At 33.5% G+C, this 17341-nt stretch overlaps 2 protein-coding genes across 2 annotated transcripts in view; both read left to right on the top strand.

Moving 5' to 3' along the window:
- Positions 1 to 16917, top strand: part of LOC100634746 (midasin-like) — a 19476-nt gene extending 2559 nt beyond the window's left edge. The window contains exons 9-57 of the mRNA XM_020004034.1: positions 55 to 124; positions 515 to 792; positions 868 to 1073; positions 1126 to 1248; positions 3685 to 3747; positions 3800 to 3931; positions 3980 to 4087; positions 4207 to 4371; positions 4469 to 4552; positions 4601 to 4735; positions 4966 to 5094; positions 5385 to 5523; positions 5600 to 5704; positions 5750 to 5900; positions 6043 to 6159; positions 6217 to 6301; positions 6394 to 6552; positions 6660 to 6876; positions 6923 to 7001; positions 7059 to 7183; positions 7237 to 7334; positions 7389 to 7522; positions 7570 to 7702; positions 7863 to 8255; positions 8352 to 8602; positions 8677 to 9055; positions 9109 to 9309; positions 9400 to 9597; positions 9654 to 9707; positions 9757 to 9887; positions 9933 to 10556; positions 10690 to 10816; positions 10877 to 10972; positions 11028 to 11122; positions 11184 to 11395; positions 11521 to 11636; positions 11685 to 11789; positions 11850 to 11996; positions 12631 to 12825; positions 12922 to 13015; positions 13183 to 13364; positions 13415 to 13530; positions 13617 to 13689; positions 14911 to 15173; positions 15288 to 15392; positions 15473 to 15758; positions 15958 to 16146; positions 16368 to 16499; positions 16710 to 16917. Of these exons, the coding sequence (XP_019859593.1) occupies positions 55 to 124; positions 515 to 792; positions 868 to 1073; positions 1126 to 1248; positions 3685 to 3747; positions 3800 to 3931; positions 3980 to 4087; positions 4207 to 4371; positions 4469 to 4552; positions 4601 to 4735; positions 4966 to 5094; positions 5385 to 5523; positions 5600 to 5704; positions 5750 to 5900; positions 6043 to 6159; positions 6217 to 6301; positions 6394 to 6552; positions 6660 to 6876; positions 6923 to 7001; positions 7059 to 7183; positions 7237 to 7334; positions 7389 to 7522; positions 7570 to 7702; positions 7863 to 8255; positions 8352 to 8602; positions 8677 to 9055; positions 9109 to 9309; positions 9400 to 9597; positions 9654 to 9707; positions 9757 to 9887; positions 9933 to 10556; positions 10690 to 10816; positions 10877 to 10972; positions 11028 to 11122; positions 11184 to 11395; positions 11521 to 11636; positions 11685 to 11789; positions 11850 to 11996; positions 12631 to 12825; positions 12922 to 13015; positions 13183 to 13364; positions 13415 to 13530; positions 13617 to 13689; positions 14911 to 15173; positions 15288 to 15392; positions 15473 to 15758; positions 15958 to 16146; positions 16368 to 16499; positions 16710 to 16853 (7943 nt within the window). The 3' untranslated portion in view covers positions 16854 to 16917. The remainder of the gene's footprint in view (positions 1 to 54; positions 125 to 514; positions 793 to 867; positions 1074 to 1125; positions 1249 to 3684; positions 3748 to 3799; positions 3932 to 3979; positions 4088 to 4206; positions 4372 to 4468; positions 4553 to 4600; positions 4736 to 4965; positions 5095 to 5384; positions 5524 to 5599; positions 5705 to 5749; positions 5901 to 6042; positions 6160 to 6216; positions 6302 to 6393; positions 6553 to 6659; positions 6877 to 6922; positions 7002 to 7058; positions 7184 to 7236; positions 7335 to 7388; positions 7523 to 7569; positions 7703 to 7862; positions 8256 to 8351; positions 8603 to 8676; positions 9056 to 9108; positions 9310 to 9399; positions 9598 to 9653; positions 9708 to 9756; positions 9888 to 9932; positions 10557 to 10689; positions 10817 to 10876; positions 10973 to 11027; positions 11123 to 11183; positions 11396 to 11520; positions 11637 to 11684; positions 11790 to 11849; positions 11997 to 12630; positions 12826 to 12921; positions 13016 to 13182; positions 13365 to 13414; positions 13531 to 13616; positions 13690 to 14910; positions 15174 to 15287; positions 15393 to 15472; positions 15759 to 15957; positions 16147 to 16367; positions 16500 to 16709) is intronic.
- LOC109587815 (E3 ubiquitin-protein ligase TRIM71-like) lies at positions 1308 to 3559 on the top strand. The gene has a single exon (XM_020004035.1). The coding sequence runs from the start codon at positions 1571 to 1573 to the stop codon at positions 3515 to 3517; it is 1947 nt and encodes a 648-aa protein (XP_019859594.1). The 5' UTR covers positions 1308 to 1570; the 3' UTR covers positions 3518 to 3559.
- Positions 16918 to 17341: the final 424 nt, after the last annotated feature.

Genomic DNA, 17341 nt, shown 5'->3' with positions numbered 1-17341 from the left:
GTAGTCATAATAATAGTAATAATAATATAATTGACCATATCTGATTGGATTTAGGTGGGCCCCCTTGGAGTAGACTTATGGTTGATTTTATGAAATGGCTCAAAACTCAAATAATATCCTCAAGGTATAAAATATATGTTAAAAATATATTATGAAGCTGTTCATTATTATTATTTTTTTTAATTCCATATTTGGATATGTAATTGAAATGATCATGTATTTGACAATAAGCAAAAATAAATTTCTATAGTACATTGTACATGTACATGTAATTACAGTTTATACAAGTACATAAGTTATAACCACAATCATCCAACCCATGATAGATTTTACAAAAAACACTGCATATAGTCCTCTGCTGAATATAGCTTCTTGCAGTTCAGTTTTAGTCTTTTTTACAATTTTTGAATGGGTTATTAATTATAACCCTAAAATAAATGTCATGAGTTAATTAAAATGTTTAAATTTTTGTCACATGTTTTAAGTGGTAATGTTTTTCTCGTACATACAATAGATTTACTGTAACAGTGAGGGACGTGTTATTGTGGGTGGAGTTTATGAACAAAGTTGCCCCTCCCCTTTCACCTTCTTCTGCCTTCATCAACGGAGCTATAATGATATTCATAGACTCGCTAGGTTGTGGTGGATCATGTGAACAGATCGGACTAAGAGATGCATGTATAAACTACTTACAAGAACTAGCGAATGAAACTAATAGCAATAATGCTATGAACCAAGAGATAGTGAAGAGGGAAGGAACTTTCGGTATAGCCCCATTTCTCATTGAATCAGGTGAATTTGAATTTTTTGTAATTATAATATTGATTACTATTTGCATTATAAAATATTAATTTAATGTATGTGTAGGCTCATTGAATATTAAGGACAGTGACCAGTATTGTTTCAATGCTAATGGCCCGTGTAATAATTTGTATCGATTGCTGAGAGGATTACAACTAAAGAGACCAATAATGCTCGAAGGAGCTCCAGGGGTTGGTAAGACCAGTCTAGTATCAGCTTTAGCAGCTGCTTCTGGTCACTCAATCACTAGGATTAATCTCTCAGAACATACTGTAAGACACACGTACGACTTGGTTTTTGATATTACTGGTCTCTATTTTAAAGGATGTTAGTGATTTGTTTGGTTCTGATCTCCCAGTTGAAGGTATCAATGGCATCAAGTTTGAGTGGAGGGACGGACCTTTTCTAAAAGCATTGAGATCCGGAGAATGGATACTACTGGATGAAGTTAGGGAGAGAGAGTGAGAGGGTTATGGTCGTATAAAAATAGAGTAACCTAGGTAAATCATTGAAGAAGAGGAGAGATTTTTAAACATGTACATGTACAGTGATTGATAGCTATTTTAACTAATTAAGTTGGCACTGACTATTAGGACTAGAGACTATAATTGTCAAAACATTCCTATTATAGTAATAACTTCAGCCCTGATACAGTATATGTTGATATTCATAGTAATTCCCATTGGGTGTGGGCTATTACATAGAAGGTGTGAATCCTGAAGCAGTTTTTCCTATTTCTATATCTTGCTTTATCAGTTGCTTTATACTCATGGCATTAAAGACAAATCCCTTTCTTCTTAAACTCAAGGAGCAGTTAACCTGTGCCAAGTGTCATGGCCTCTACACTAGTCCTAGGATCCTTCCTTGTCATCATTCATTCTGCCAGAACTGTATAGAAGTCAGAGAAGTACAGAAGGTTTTGTATTCTGTGCAGTGTCCTTCCTGTGATGCTGAACCGATTGAGCTGAGCAGTCTTGATGAGGTTGAATCTAAATTCTCTGTCACGCCCAAACTAAACGAGTTAAGAGATGTTTACGATAGCATGAAGGAGTCTGAAGGGATACACTGTGGTAACTGCTTCATTGCAAGTGCAGCAAGTTATTGTAAAGATTGCAATAAAACTCTCTGCAATGATTGTATTGACGCACACAAAAAATGGTCTGAGTTTGCTACACATGCTATTCTGGGGCTAGAAGAAGCATTGAAGGCACCTACTGAATCAATGATCGAGGAAGAAGCTGAGGAAAAAGTAACTTCACATGTTAGTCCTATTCTATCTGCCATCAGTGGAAGAGAGGCTGAGATAAGAGAGCAAGGAGAAGCAGTAAAAGAAGAGATAAGATCTTTCCTCAAAAGTCTAACGAGCAGTCTTGAAGATAAGTTTATTAGCGAAGTTGATGAGATTATAGATAGAAAGCTACAAATGCTTGAGAAGCAGAAGAAAGAGAGTCTCAATACCTCACACGAGATAAAAGAGTTAGAACCAGTAGAGAAAGCTGATATACAATTTATTGGCAGCAAGGAATCCATCAGTCATCATGTTGGTAGTGTAGTATCTCGTGCTGGACTGGAAGAGTGTAAAGTAAAGGAGATAGCCACCATTAAGCATATGCCAGAAGAAAGAGCAATATCGTTTGAGCTATCAATAGAATTACCTAACCATGAATTGCATTTAGATCTACCAGCCTCTTCTATTTCACTCAGTATTGAGCCTGCTAGTGCTAATACTACTACCAAGCATTCTCAAGTTATTGATGCTAGAGTGATCCCTACTGATAAACCAAGAGTATACCAGGTTATATGCACTCCTGTTATTAGAGGACGTCATCAAGTTTGCATAAAAGCTCTTGGCATTCAATTGAAGACACCTTCTTCATTTACGATACCATTCAATCCTTACATTGAGCAAGTTATTACTCCCATTCGTACAATAGGTGATGTTCAAAGACCCTGTGGTGTTGCTGTAAGTGATGATGGTCGTGTTATAGTATCAGAATATAGTGCTAGTGTTGTTAGTATACTAGGCAATGAAGGGAAATTGTCATTTGGTAATGAAATTAATAATATTATATTTAATGGTAGCTATGGAATAGCCATTACTGATGATTGCTGTATTATTGTTGCTGATTATAACAATCACAGGATACAGAGAATAAGCATGGATGGTCAGTATGTTACTTCATTTGGATGTGCTGGCTGTGGGCCCATGCAGTTGAACTATCCTCGAGGCATTGCTATTTCACGTGCAAAAAAATTAGTTTATATTGCTGATACAAGCAATCATCGGATTCAAATTTTTAATTGTGATTTAACATTTTTTGGTTTGTTTGGTAAAAAAGGAGCAGGCAATGGAGAATTTAATACTCCTCATGATGTTGCTATTGACAATGAAGGTTTTGTGTATGTTACTGATTGGAATCATCGTATTCAAAAATTTACTCATGATGGCAAATACTTGACTAAATTTGGAAGCAATGCTGGTCAGCTAAATAGGCCATCAGGTATTGCAGTAGACAATGCTGGGTTAGTATATGTTAGTGAATATGGCAAAAATTGTGTCTCAATCTTCACTAGTGATGGTGATTTTGTTCGTAGTTTTGGAGAGAAAGGCACTGGTGAAAATCAGTTTAAAGACATAGAGGGTGGAATAACGTTTGATAAAGATGGTCGTCTTTATATTTGTGACACAGGCAATGACAGAATTATAGTGTATTAACTATTTATTTTTTATTGATTGTGAACATTATCACAAGTAGTTGCAGCTAATAGTTTAACGTTTAATAAAACAATAACTAATAATCACAAAATAAGTAGCCATTACCATCTTAATTGTGACCTTTATGCATAACACTAGCATGACAATTTATATGTGCATTATTACAGATGAACCTTGCTTCACAGTCTGTACTAGAAGGACTCAACGCTGTCCTGGACCACAGAGGAGAAGTTAGTTAAATTTCTAATACTAATTTATGATAATAATAATAATAATTGATAGTTGTATATTCCTGAGCTTTCAAAGACATTCCATGTTCCTTGTTGCACTCGTCTCTTTGCCTGTCAGAACCCTGTCACACAGGGTGGAGGGAGGAAGGGACTCCCACTGTCCTTCGTTAATCGCTTCACTCAGGTATACACTATTGGGTATTGTCATGTGACCTTTTTACCATGGCAATAGGTTTATTTGGAGCCAATGTCTGATAGTGATCTAGTTTTCATCACTTGTTCAATTTATCCTGATATGGATAAAGAGACTGTACAAAGAATGGTCAGATTCAATAATAAGGTACAATGTAATAATAAATTCTATTTCATGTACATGTATGTGTATTTTTAGAATGCATGCACAATAATTAAGATTTTAACAATTTTTAATTATTTTTTAAATTTTAAAATTTTTACTAGGTACATGAGTACTGTGGGCCCAGCTCATTGTGGGAGTTTAATTTACGTGACATACTGAGATGGAGTGAAGTCATTAATAAGAACCAACCAATTCATTCTTCACCTGCTGAATCTATGAGACTATTGTATACTTACCGTCTGAGGAATAAGGAAATGAGAAATAAAGTATATGCTATTTTTAACTTTTTGTACTATATTTAGTAACAATAGTAATTACATATTGATATTGTGAGCTATTAATAGATTGTTTTATTGATTATAGGTTGAAGGCTTGTATGTGGAGTGTTTTAATGAAGAGAGTATAGCACCAGGTGGACTATTACACTTATCAGATGATGTTCTACAAGTAAGAAAGACAGAGAGAAATATTTGATTGTGATTTCTTTTGTTTTAGATTGGAGGTACATTAGCTAAAAGAGGTTACTATCGTTACGATGATATTTCTGAGCATTTGAAAATACTCCCATCCCAAACCCACCTACTAGACGTCCTGCTTAGGAACACTACAATGAACTGGATGACAATACTAGTCAGTGACTGAGTAACTGATATTGTATTATGCTTTAAGACTGGGGGATTGAGGTAGATAAGATAGATGAGGGAATGATGGAGACAAAAGGAGAGATACATGTACAATGTATGTAAGAAATGTATCTATATATTTTAAAATTAAAGATAGAAGGAAATGGGCGATAAGAATATATAGGGAATTAATATAAATTGTGTAAAAACTAAGAGATTGTGTCTTTTTACTTTTAGGTTGGTGAAGGAGGTAGTGGCAAGAGCTCACTCGTTCGTATACTCTCCACATTAACTGGACATAAGCTGTTAGAGTATCACATGAACACTAGCACAGACACTAGTGAACTCATGGGAGGATTTGAGCAGGTACATGTATGAAAAAATAGGTGGCATTTGGAACAACTTTAAAAATTCATAAAAAATCTAATTTTGATTGGAATCATCTCAAATTTTCTACACAACATAAGAACATGTATATGCATCAGATAAAATTATGAAAATTGACAAATCTCTCCTTACCATTTTTGGCGAAATTTGACCAAAGGCCTTTTGCCCACATTTGAGCTACTTTCACAATCCAGTAACATGATGAAGCTGCATAAGCACTAATTCAAAAAACCTGTATATGAGGTACACGTATGTTTATTTTATCTTAGGTCAATTATGAGAGGGAGTTGAGTAATTTGGTGAGTAGGTGTGACTACTTGTTGACATGTTTGAGGACCATAAATAAAGGAAATTATAATCTACAAATAGATGAATTAAGGAGCTCATTAACATTAATTAATAATAAAGGTAAACTAGTTGTACACAAAGTCCTTATTGTATGGGTTGTATTTTATGTGTATTTTTAATTATCATATCATTTTAGAAGGAAGCGTTTTGAAGGAAAGATGCCTAGAATTGAAAGAAGTAGTGGAATCAACTTTAAATATTGTTTCATCTTCCTTGCAAAATGAGTCTGAATTATTCTCAGGTACATTGTATATAGTAATTATACTAAATTCTTTCTTCTCTCTAGATTTTCAAGACTTATTGTGTTCTTGTGATAGTTTGTGTGTTAAAGTGTGTGGTGGGTCTACCTCAGGTCAGTTTGAGTGGGTCAATAGTATACTGATAACAGCTCTCACTCATGGATACTGGCTACTTGTTACTCAAGCTAACTTCTGCAGGTAAGGATAGGACCAAGCTATGTACATTAAATTACTATTACAAAAATTTTTAATATTATTATTATGACATTTAAATTTTGTTGCCATTACTAATCTTAAGCAACTTGAAAAATGTATTTACTGCTTTTTATTTATTTTTCAGCCCATCAGTGTTGGATAGATTGAATCCATTACTGGAGCCTAATGGAGCATTGTCTATTGATGAGAGAGGAGTCATTGATGGCACTGTACCAACTGTTAAACCACATAAAGACTTTAGGTAAGAGACACTAAGAGTCATTGATGCCTGTGCTTACTTTTATATTGTTTTTTATAGGTTGTTTTTGACAATGGATCCTGTCCATGGTGAAATATCAAGAGCAATGAGGAACAGAGGAATAGAAATCTCAATATTACCAAAGGTTTTATCTCCTTAAATGTCTTTTACTTTTTCTCCCTCTCTTTCCCTCTTTTATGCTTTCTTCTTATTAACTTATTACTTCTCTTATCATAGGATATTGAATCTCTTCACTGTGATTTATCTTCACTCTCTTACTCAATGAGTGTTAAGTCCCTCATGTCTGATCCAGTCACTGCACTGGTTAAAAGAGATCTTCACTACATCCTCATACAATTCATTAATTCTCTTAATACAAGACATACCACCATTAATGTAAGTCTATATATAATGTTAGTATATTAGTAATTTTAATCTGTGCCTGCATAATCAATGTAGCCTATCTATCAAATTATTGTAAATCAATCAACTTTTATTTTTAGGATTTATTATCATTGCAAGCTCATTTAAGGCTATTCATTGATTTGTCGTCAGCGTCTGATGTACTGCCACGTTACAATGCTCTCATTAAATTGGCTGATAATATTAGCCACACCCCTTTACTTCAGTGTGTTGTCATGGCAACAGCAGATGTACTTTCCGATGACGACTTTAAGAGTGCAACTAGAAGAATCTCATTACATTTAATGTTTATATTAGGTAACGAATTACGGTGATGTAATGATTATTGTGTTACTATATTTAGGTAAAGACTATCAGTCTCATTTTAATTATAAAATTAATGAGGCACTACATGGAGTACAACCAAATAAAGAAACAGATTAGTGAGCTTTTAATTAAAATAATAAAATTTAGATATTATATTAATTATTTTATTGTAGTTTTGATGGCGTTGTTGATTCCAAGTTATTGTATTATACTCATAAAAGATTGAGTATTTGCATGAACAATGAATGGTCTACTGCCCCTAGTCTATTTCAATCAGTTAACAGGAGCTCAGTATCAAGTAAATACTAATATTTTTGAGTATTTTTCATTGACTTGTTTTATGTCAATCAGGTGGGTCTGTGATTGATCGGAAGACTATAATAAAGCTAAAAGAGTTTTTAGATACGTTTTTGACTGAATTACAATGTAGATCTAGTGATAAAATACTGGTAAAAAATTAATCTGTAATGATTCATTTTACATGATTCACCTCCTCCCTATAGTCAGATAGAGCTATTGATTGCTTGAGGTTATTCGTATTCACTTGTCACACTCCTGACTGGTCTGTCCCAAAGCTTGCTGTTAGCTGGTCGCTACTAAAGAAAATCACCTTTGCAGAATATGAACCAAGCAACAAGTATGATAATATTTCATATAAAGTAGAGAAGTATTTATTTCTCTTAGTGTTGCCAGTCTTCTTGAGTCTTGTGCTGTATTGGATCAGTTAAATTCAGTAGATGCTCATTGTATTCAGTTGTTTAGGAAAGGACTAGGTTCACCATTACCTCCTGCTTCACTCATGCAAATTAATTTGATGGTAAGAGGAAGAGAAGAAAGAAATGGTGAAAGTGATAGCTGCTCATCTTAATTTTTGATATCATCAAGCATAGAATTAAATTTTTATCCCCATGTTTTAGTACACACATACTCACATGCATGCATTTAGTGATTATTTTAATTGTATTTTATACATGTAGGATCTTCTTTTATCTGCTACCAATAAACAACATTCATCATCTCCTCCTCTTCATATCCTTGATGATACTACTAATCGTAGCTCTATCCTCCAGCTAATGACAGAGTATCATTGCAGTGGTAGCAATAATGAAGAACAAGATAAAGAAGCTTGCTTGAAATTAGAGGAACTTTTGACTAGTATACCTAACAGTCAACCTTCTTCTAGTCTTGTTCCTGATGTTGTGAGACTGGCTTTAAATGCAATACCTGATCTATTTCTGGCAGTCTCTACCAGCTATGATGCTGAGTCATTAGCAGAGAAGAAAAGGTCATTCATAAGATATTGTCTTCGGGTACCACAGTGGTCACTGCATTCACTCCTATGTATCCCTGATGCCACTAATGAAGCAAAGGTATACTTAGTGGTACTTGTCCCTTATATATTGTATTAATTAAACTGGTTTGATTAAATCTAAATCAATTATTAATGTCACTTTCACTTTTGGTAGAATTTTACTGAATGGTTAGAGCTGCTTTCTACTGACACAAACCTTTCATTATCTTCTTCCTTTATTGTGAGCGAGTCATTATCGGATCTAACCTTCTCTCTCCTCTCTTCTAATGATGAGGAGTTTCCTGGTGATGGGTCTAGCACTTCAATCACTGTTCAGAATTTTGATAAGAAATGCTCTGAATTGCATGTATTACTGCAATTTCTGTTTATGAAGTGTTTCACTGAAAAATCTCAGAGCACAAAATGGTTAGCAAGAGCATGAATTTACAGTGGCAGAGTAATTTTGATTAATGATATTATTTTTTCTCTTTTTTTAATAGTGAACAAGAGATTCAAGTGCTTAAAGATGTGTTGAATAGGATACTCCTATCCCTTCAGTCAGTCATTAAGGATCAGTTTGATATCAATACAGTGCTTAGTGACACAACTCACAGCCTAACTAATAGAGCTACAGCTGTGTCAGAACTCTTTCTCTCATTATTGGAGAGGAATGAAATCTCTGGAGTTGCTTGGAGCCACTTTTTTACTTCATTATCATCAGCATCAGTAGCTTTAGAATCTGGTGGTAGAGGGACAAGAGAAGCAGTAGAGACTGCTAGAGTAGCTATTGGTGAAGGTCTGGTTCATTTATTAGCTCCAGTATCAGCAGTTGATCCACTAGTAATGGATAATAGCACTAACGAATACCTGGAACTACTAGTAAGTACTGGCTATGTATTTTACCATTTAATATCTATCCTTTTCTGTTATAGGTCACTATGAATAATTCATTTATAGAATCATTTCAATCTTACATGAATGCTGTAGCCCATGGTGTACAGGACCAGCTCTATATCCATCAGTCCCAGTCCACTCCTCATCAGTATGTGTCTTCTAAAATGAATTCTGCCAGTCATTGGACTACAGAACTTAATAAGAGGCAAAATATTCTCAAAAGATTTCATACAGAAAGAGTAAGATAGTCTCCATTTTTGATTATTTATTTTTCTAGCATTTATATGAATTAAAATTTTTACACTTAATATTATTTTTAATTTTTACAGTACAGTGATCTTACTGAAGAAGCTAGTAGAGTAATCCAGACTCTTGTTTTTCCTGGGAAAATTCACCAAGTTCTAGAGAGTGGTGATTTTGAGAGAGAGGCTTGGCTTGAAAGCATGTATTCAGCTATTAAACGATTGAGAGAGAACTACACTCCATACATTGATCTAGTGCAACCTTTCATTGCTGGGCTAACATTAGTGAGTGATAGTATTTTATTAATAATAACGTATTAAGTACTACTATTATTGTGTAGCTTTGTAAAGGAATAAAGGATTTGGCTGATGCTAGGAATTCATTGAGACTACAGGTAAATTGAAACTTTTATTTTTATTATTATCATTGTTTATTCCTGTTAGAGTGGGTGTGTTGGTATGCTTGTCAGGTTCCCGTACTGGAATGAGTCTCGTGGTTTGGGAGAACAGGAACGAATTAAACAAATATTAGAGTATTGTCACAAGAGAAATAATGACTGGAGCACTTCATTAAAGTATTGCTGCATTTAAAACTCATTTATTAAATATTTTTATCATAGATTAATCACAGTTGCTGTGGAAATGTCGCTCTCTTTGTTAACTAAATCAAAAATTGGCATCAAAAATTCAGGGATTTTTGTTAATGTAGTTAATTTTTGTTACCTTCTATGGAAAGAGGCTGATGCAAGAGAGAGACAAAGACAAATTGAGGAGGAAAGTATTTATAAATATAAACCGATTACTTGCACTATCACTGATGAGGAGGAACAGGAAACAAAAGAGATAAACTCTTTATTTTCAAACTATGACTCTTATTTTTTGTCTTCCCCTGATACTGATATTACAACACCCAACCACACTGATTCAGAATCAGCCGAGATCAAGAAATCAGATGGCATTGCTTCGTATCAAATGAACGAAACTCAAATGAGATTAGTAAAGGAGCTACATGAACTCCTCTGCTATAAAGAAAGCATCCATTATTCCTTATCCTCACCTTCCCCACTTTCTCTTCCTTTTCAATCTACTCCAAGTCTTTCAGCTGTTAGTCTAGCCAGTGAGATGTGGAGGGGACAGGTTCATGCTAGCACAAGAAAAGAGTCTGATGCTTCTTTTGTCATTGGTCAAGCTAGAGCAGTTCACTCTGTACTCAAAGCTGTATCTACCAATGAACAAAGAAATAAGTGAGTCACTTTCCATTTAGAATAATTAGTGAGGTTATATTTGTACTGTAATAAGCCTGTTAAAATATTTTGCCTTCTAAGTATATTTTGTTAAGCATGTACATGTTTGCATTTTTTATGTTAATGGTCATAGGTCGTTTATAATATATTGTGATCCATTGGTCAGTGAGGCCAGGAGAGCTCGTGTTGTATTGATCAAATTGAAGGAAAGAGTCAGGGAAGTACTGGTTGAATTACCTGATTATCCTCTTCTGAAACAAGTTAGGAACATTTTCTTTTTTGTTTTCTTAACCTTCTTCTCTCTCCCCCTCATTCTCCAGATATTATTTGCCGTCGATCAAGTTCTTTCTCTTGATCTACTCAGTCCCTTAATGAAGATATTGGCTGGACTTGAAAATGTTTTGAAAAAATCACAAGTAATGATAAAATTTATGAATCAATTTTATATTGTCTTCTCTTTTGAATTAATAGGATTGGGAAGGGTATGCTTGCTCTAGACTATCTATCTCCACTCAGCTCTCAGCTCTCACTGAACTTGTATTAGAATGGAGACGACTAGAACTTAAGTGAGTAAATCATAATTCTTTTTAATATGTATTTTTGATATAAATTTACTTCATTCCATAGTTCTTGGTCTAATCTCCTAAGCATGTGCAAAGATGATTTCATTAGTCAGAGCTGCAAGTGGTGGTTTTATTTGTATGGTTTAATAAATGAAGAGAGACTGTCAGAATCTGATGCTGTTACATTGTTGCAGTCGTTCATTGAGTCCAGCTCTATTGGTGATTACACTAACAGGCTGAGAATGATTGAAAGCTTTGGTCTACAATTGGAAGAAGGTTTGTAAATGTAAACTTGCATGTAGTTGTACTCAATTTATTGTTGCTATATTTACATTATATTTTTTAGTATCTTTGGCATTTAAGTTAAGAACATTTTTTAAATTATATATTATTTCTTTCAGATAACTCATCATTGAGTCATATACTATCTAATGTACACACGTACTATATTCAATTTGAGGAATCTGTCAATGACAATATTAACCAGCTCTCTGAACCAATAGAAACTGGACTAAAAGTAAATATTGATACAATTACTATTGTACATGAATTGTGACGTGTATAGGATTATTTAAAGATACTAAGATGGAAAGATGGGAACTATTGGTCCATAAAACAGCAAAGTGAGAGGAGTCATGCCACCCTCTCAAAACACATAAAGCAATATAAAGTAACTGATATTAGTAATTATAATAGTCTGTGTCATTATTAATATTATCTATATTGTTAGGATGTTCTCTCACAACCAGTCAAACCAGTTTTAACAACCGGTAGCATCAAAGAGAAATCTCATTCTAGTGAAGGTGATTCTGCGCTTGAAGGTTTTGTATCACATCTTAAGAGTAGGGATGAGAAAGTTACTACATTTAATGGAGAGGTAATTTATAATGTTTGTTGGTGTATTTAATGTTCAATGGTTAATGGGTAGAAAATTGAGGCACATTGCAGCTCAAAAAATTTTAGATGCTCACATTATTTTTAAAATTAGTAATAATTTTAATGCCACTCTGGATGTTTCCTCCTCCTTCCTTTTCCTTTACAAAGGAATGAAGGAATGCTCCTCAATGCAAAGGATACAGCCTTGGTGTAATACCAAGGACAGATCCAATGGCAGCTTCACGCTCAGAGGAGGAAACTACATCTCTTCATCGTGGCTTGGTGTTGTTGCTAGAGTGTTTTCTAGCAGTGGGACATGTACTACAGAAATTATCCTAGTGAGTACAGTCTTGATTGGCTGGAGGCTTTCCTTGTGTTTTTATACTCACATATCTACTTGAGGCAATCGTGGGTTGGAGCTATTACTATTTAGCAACTGTTCACAGCTTTCTTTTGAAGTTATCTTTGCATAATATAGCATAATTTTATTTCCATATTCTTTAATGAGGAGTTATAAAATTTTATTCTTGATAACTATGGACACCTGCTTTTTTCAGGATTGTCTCTTCCTTTAAAACTTAATTAAGTTTGCTAAAATAATATGCAATCTAATACTAATCCTTTTTTTCTTTTAGTTTAATTTTACTCTAAGATTAAGTGAAGGAGACTCCTCACTGAGTGGCACTGATGCTTACAATAGGCTGAGGCAGTTATTGAACAGATATAAGAGGAACCAGTTACTCTTACAATGGACTGAACAGTTGGATGAGTTCACTGGGTCTGTCATTAGCGACTATCACTCACTGCAATCCAATGACATTCCTTCAAAAGTAAAGTGTGACACATAACAGCAGTATATACATTTGTATTGAGCCACTTCTGTAAATAGTAACTAGTTTTAACATGTACTTTGTTCCTTTTTGTAGTTGAGTAAGGAAGAGAGAGAGGCAGCTATTAAGCTTCTACTTATGAAAAGGAAAAGGGCATTCACTGATCTTTTTAAGACCTTGAAGTCAATGGGTGAGATTAATAGTGTTTTTAAATTAACTAAAATTCAAGATACATGTACCTGTATTATTGCCAGTCATTGTTATTTTACTGCAATAAATGTGTATGTACATGTGTGAATGATATTTGTTTTCTAATCATACATTACAGCTCTTTATAATGCTTATTTATGTTCATAGGTTTGTCTTATAGAAAAGGTGAAGAATTATCAGATCAAAACCTTCAGCTCCTATCCCTCACTTCTCCATCTCTTATTAAAGAAGCACTTGACACTCACCTCATTAATGACTGCAACTTGTATTTCTTCCGTTGTGTTTTAAGATCTGCCGCACTCAATTCTGCATTAGCAACACCATCAAAAGTGAGTGAGCCACACATTTATTATTATTAGTCAAGGGATTTATGTAATAGGAATTGAGTATGACACATGTATTATGGATAAGAGGCTACTGTGTACAGTTGATGGAGGCACTGTGTGTGCAAAGAGAAACACTGTATGAAGGACAAAAAGAACTGCTTTTATTCAAGTAATTAGTAAATAAATAAATATTGTCACTTCTGCTTGATTTCTCTATTTGTGCATGCTTGTAATGTCTTTATTAATTTTTTATAGTCATTTGTTAGAAAGGTTAAGAGTTTCTTCAGACTGTGTAGCTGTTTCACTTACTGAGTATAAAAAATGGCTGGTAAGTTTTATTGTTCACATATGATAGAATGGGCTATATACATGTATAATTCAGGGTAATTTTCAAATTTTGGCATATTCTTAAAAATGGCCATAACTCAAACAATTTAAGTCGGAATCAGCTCAAACTTGCTACATAGCATAAGGACATCAATATGTATCAGAAAATGTAATAAAAATTGGGGGTCATTTTTTAGCCATTTTTCAGGAAAAAGCATGGGCTATAGTACAGGGTAATTTTCAGATTTTGGCATATTCTTAAAAATGGCTATAACTTGAAAAATTTAAGTCGGAATCAGCTCAAGCTTTCTACATAGCATAAGGACATCAATATGTATCAGAAAATGTAATAAAAATTGAGGGTCATTTTTTAGCCATTTTTCAGAAAAAAGCATGGACTATAGTACAGGGTAATTTTCAGATTTTGACATATTCTTACAAATGGCCATAACTTGAACAATTTAAGTTTGAATCAGCTCAAACTTTCTACATAGCATAAGGACATCAATATGTATCAGAAAATGTAATAAAAATTGGGGATGATTTTTTAGCCATTTTTCAGGAAAAAGCATGGGCTATAGTACAGGGTAATTTTCAGATTTTGGCATATTCTTAAAAATGGCTATAACTTGAAAAATTTAAGTCGGAATCAGCTCAAGCTTTCTACATAGCATAAGGACATCAATATGTATCAGAAAATGTAATAAAAATTGAGGGTCATTTTTTAGCCATTTTTCAGAAAAAAGCATGGACTATAGTACAGGGTAATTTTCAGATTTTGACATATTCTTACAAATGGCCATAACTTGAACAATTTAAGTTTGAATCAGCTCAAACTTTCTACATAGCATAAGGACATCAATATGTATCAGAAAATGTAATAAAAATTGGGGATGATTTTTTAGCCATTTTTCAGGAAAAAGCATGGGCTATAGTACAGGGTAATTTTCAGATTTTGGCATATTCTTAAAAATGGCTATAACTTAAAAAATTTAAGTCGGAATCAGCTCAAACTTTCTACATAGCATAAGGACATCAATATGTATTAGAAAATTTGATAAAAATTGAGGGTCATTTTTTAGCCATTTTTCAGAAAAAAGCATGGACTATAGTACAGGATTTTGGCATAATTTTTAACCATAATGCTTATGCTATGTACTAAAGTTCTTACATCTCAATGTTTGCATTTTAATGCTATCTTATGTTTAATTATTTCCAATAGATTTGTCTCTGTGATTGCTTGCAACAATGCATTGAAGGAATCAGTGCCTGTCAAGAGATATCTGAGATGATTCCAGACGTTATTGATGTCTCTCTTATTCCTCTACCTCCCTCATCCCTCCCTCCTCTATTGACTGAGCCTTCTATTATGAAGAAGGAAGGAGAGAAGCTCTCAGAATGGAGCAAAGTGTTAGAGGATAAGCTCCAAACTGCAATTGAGTACACTAAGAGTATGAAGAGAAATGAGTTATATTTTATCACAAGGTTAGTTTTAAAATTATTAAGTATACATTATCATGGGTGTGGCTGGTTAAGCTGATCAACAAGCATGGCCTTGGGTGAAGATTTTTGATAATTTATTTTAATTTTTCTATCTAGAAATGAGCTCTTATTCCTCACTAATGGATACACACTACTGCAAGAGTTTGTATCTGACCCAGTCAACCAGTACTTGAATGCTATACTAGGAAAACATAATGACAGGTAAACCTTTAAATGTATACATGTAATGAATGGTAATTAACATAATGATAATTGAGCGATCATCTATTTTTATTTTTTAGCTTTGATTCTTTGTGTTTTATGAAACACCTACAAAGCAAAATTTCACTGAAATGCCAGGGATTTAGTACTTGGACTGCTGACGTTGTAGGATCGACCAATCAGATTGTTCCAGTCACATGTGATTACGAGTCAATGCTCAAGCCTTTATTGCTTGGTGTTCAGCATGTGATGGAAAAAGAGAAAGTTATGAAGGGAAAAAGTGAAGAGGATGAGGATGGGCTTCCTGTTTATAAATTCCTTTGTGATTTCTCCTTAAGTAATTTAAAAGAAATCAATACCAACGAAGTTAGTTTTGTAATTTGTTACACATAATAATACATGTACATGTAGTCATGTTTAATCTCCATTTTAAAATCATGTTTTTCTCTTTTTAATTCAAATGAACTCTGTATCATTATTATTATTATTATTACACATATCAATTATATTAATACTGAGTATACATAATATTATTAAGGACATGTTTTCTTATATCAATTTTCAGGTTATAAACTGTTTGATTACAATACTTGAAAGTGGTTCTGCTCCATGCAGTAGTGAAGTTTTAATTCCATTTATGGAGAAGTATCACTCCTTACTTGAAAGAGTTTGTTATGAACATGCATTGGTACATAGGACCCTATCAAAGATGACCTCTTGTCTATTAGAGATATACACCAATGTATTGATAAAGGTATTATTTGTGATAGTGTGAGATTACATGTAGAGTTGATTATTGTTTATGCATCAAAAGTTTTAGAAACTACAACATTAATGGCCTATGTACACATAGTTTATCAATCAATCTTGAATGTAAAAATATTTAATTTTCAATGTTTATGTTAATAGTATAATACCTTATTATTATTGCTAATTTTTAATTGTTAGCATTTATCGTTAAATTGTGTTTTGCAGGGTTTTTGTGTGCCCCCTGAACTAATGGAGGATACTAAAGGAGGAGAAGAATTCGTCGATCAAGAAGCTGGTGGTTTTGATGAAGGAGAAGGAGCTAATGATGTCAGTGAGAATATTGACAGAAATAATCTGGTGAGTGAAAGCAGTGTGGCTATCAAAAGTAGATAGCATAACAGTACCATCTAGCATCTTAAATTTAGCACCTAAAGTGGATACTTTTGGTCATTTTAATTATATGCATTAGTATGAGCATGCACATTATTATGCACAAATAACTAGCTTACACAAGTTCAGTTACTGTAGCTAATTCCTGTATTCAAAGTACTACTTTTTCCTTGTTAGGAAACTGGTGGGGATGGCACTGATCAATCACAGAATGAGGAAGGAAGAAAAGGAGACGATAAAGGTATTGAAATGGATGAAGATTTTGATGGGAAATTGGAAGATGTTCCAGAGAAGGATAAAGGAGATGACAAAGAAAAGTAAAAACACAATGACACATAAAAAAAGAAACTGCTAGCAACTCACAGTAATTATGTATAGCCTCACTTGTTAGAATATCATATAGACAGGCAGTTATATGTATGTACATGTGAAAGGATCCCATTTAATGATTTAAACAGTCAATAAATTTACCCTATTTTGTCTCTATTTTTGTGTACACTTTCACCCAATAATAAGGTTGATATTATTTAATAAGTTTATTCCTGCTGTAAAAGCAGCAACCGAGGTATTTACATATAGTTATCATTATTATTTTTTCAATATTGCTATAGCTATCAAAATTGTTATAGCTACAGTATCATTATTATTATTAATTTCATGCATTTAATTTCATTATTATTATATACTCTGTAGATGGCTTAATTTAAAACTAAACACCACCAAGCATAAACAATAAGTCCTCTGTACAGTACTACATCTATTTACAATTGCTGTCCTGTGCAGAGAAATGAGAAAGTAATTGTATAGAA

The sequence above is a fragment of the Amphimedon queenslandica genome, unplaced genomic scaffold (genome assembly GCF_000090795.2).
Source record: "Amphimedon queenslandica unplaced genomic scaffold, v1.1 AMPQUscaffold_12440, whole genome shotgun sequence".
Classification (NCBI taxonomy): domain Eukaryota; kingdom Metazoa; phylum Porifera; class Demospongiae; order Haplosclerida; family Niphatidae; genus Amphimedon; species Amphimedon queenslandica.
Note: the sequence above shows the minus strand (reverse complement) of the source record. Positions and strands in the feature narration are given on the sequence as shown.

Coding starts and splice junctions, on each gene's coding strand:
- LOC109587815 (XM_020004035.1), top strand. CDS start 1,571: ATGGCATTAAAGACAAATCCCTTTCTTCTTAAACTCAAGGAGCAGTTA.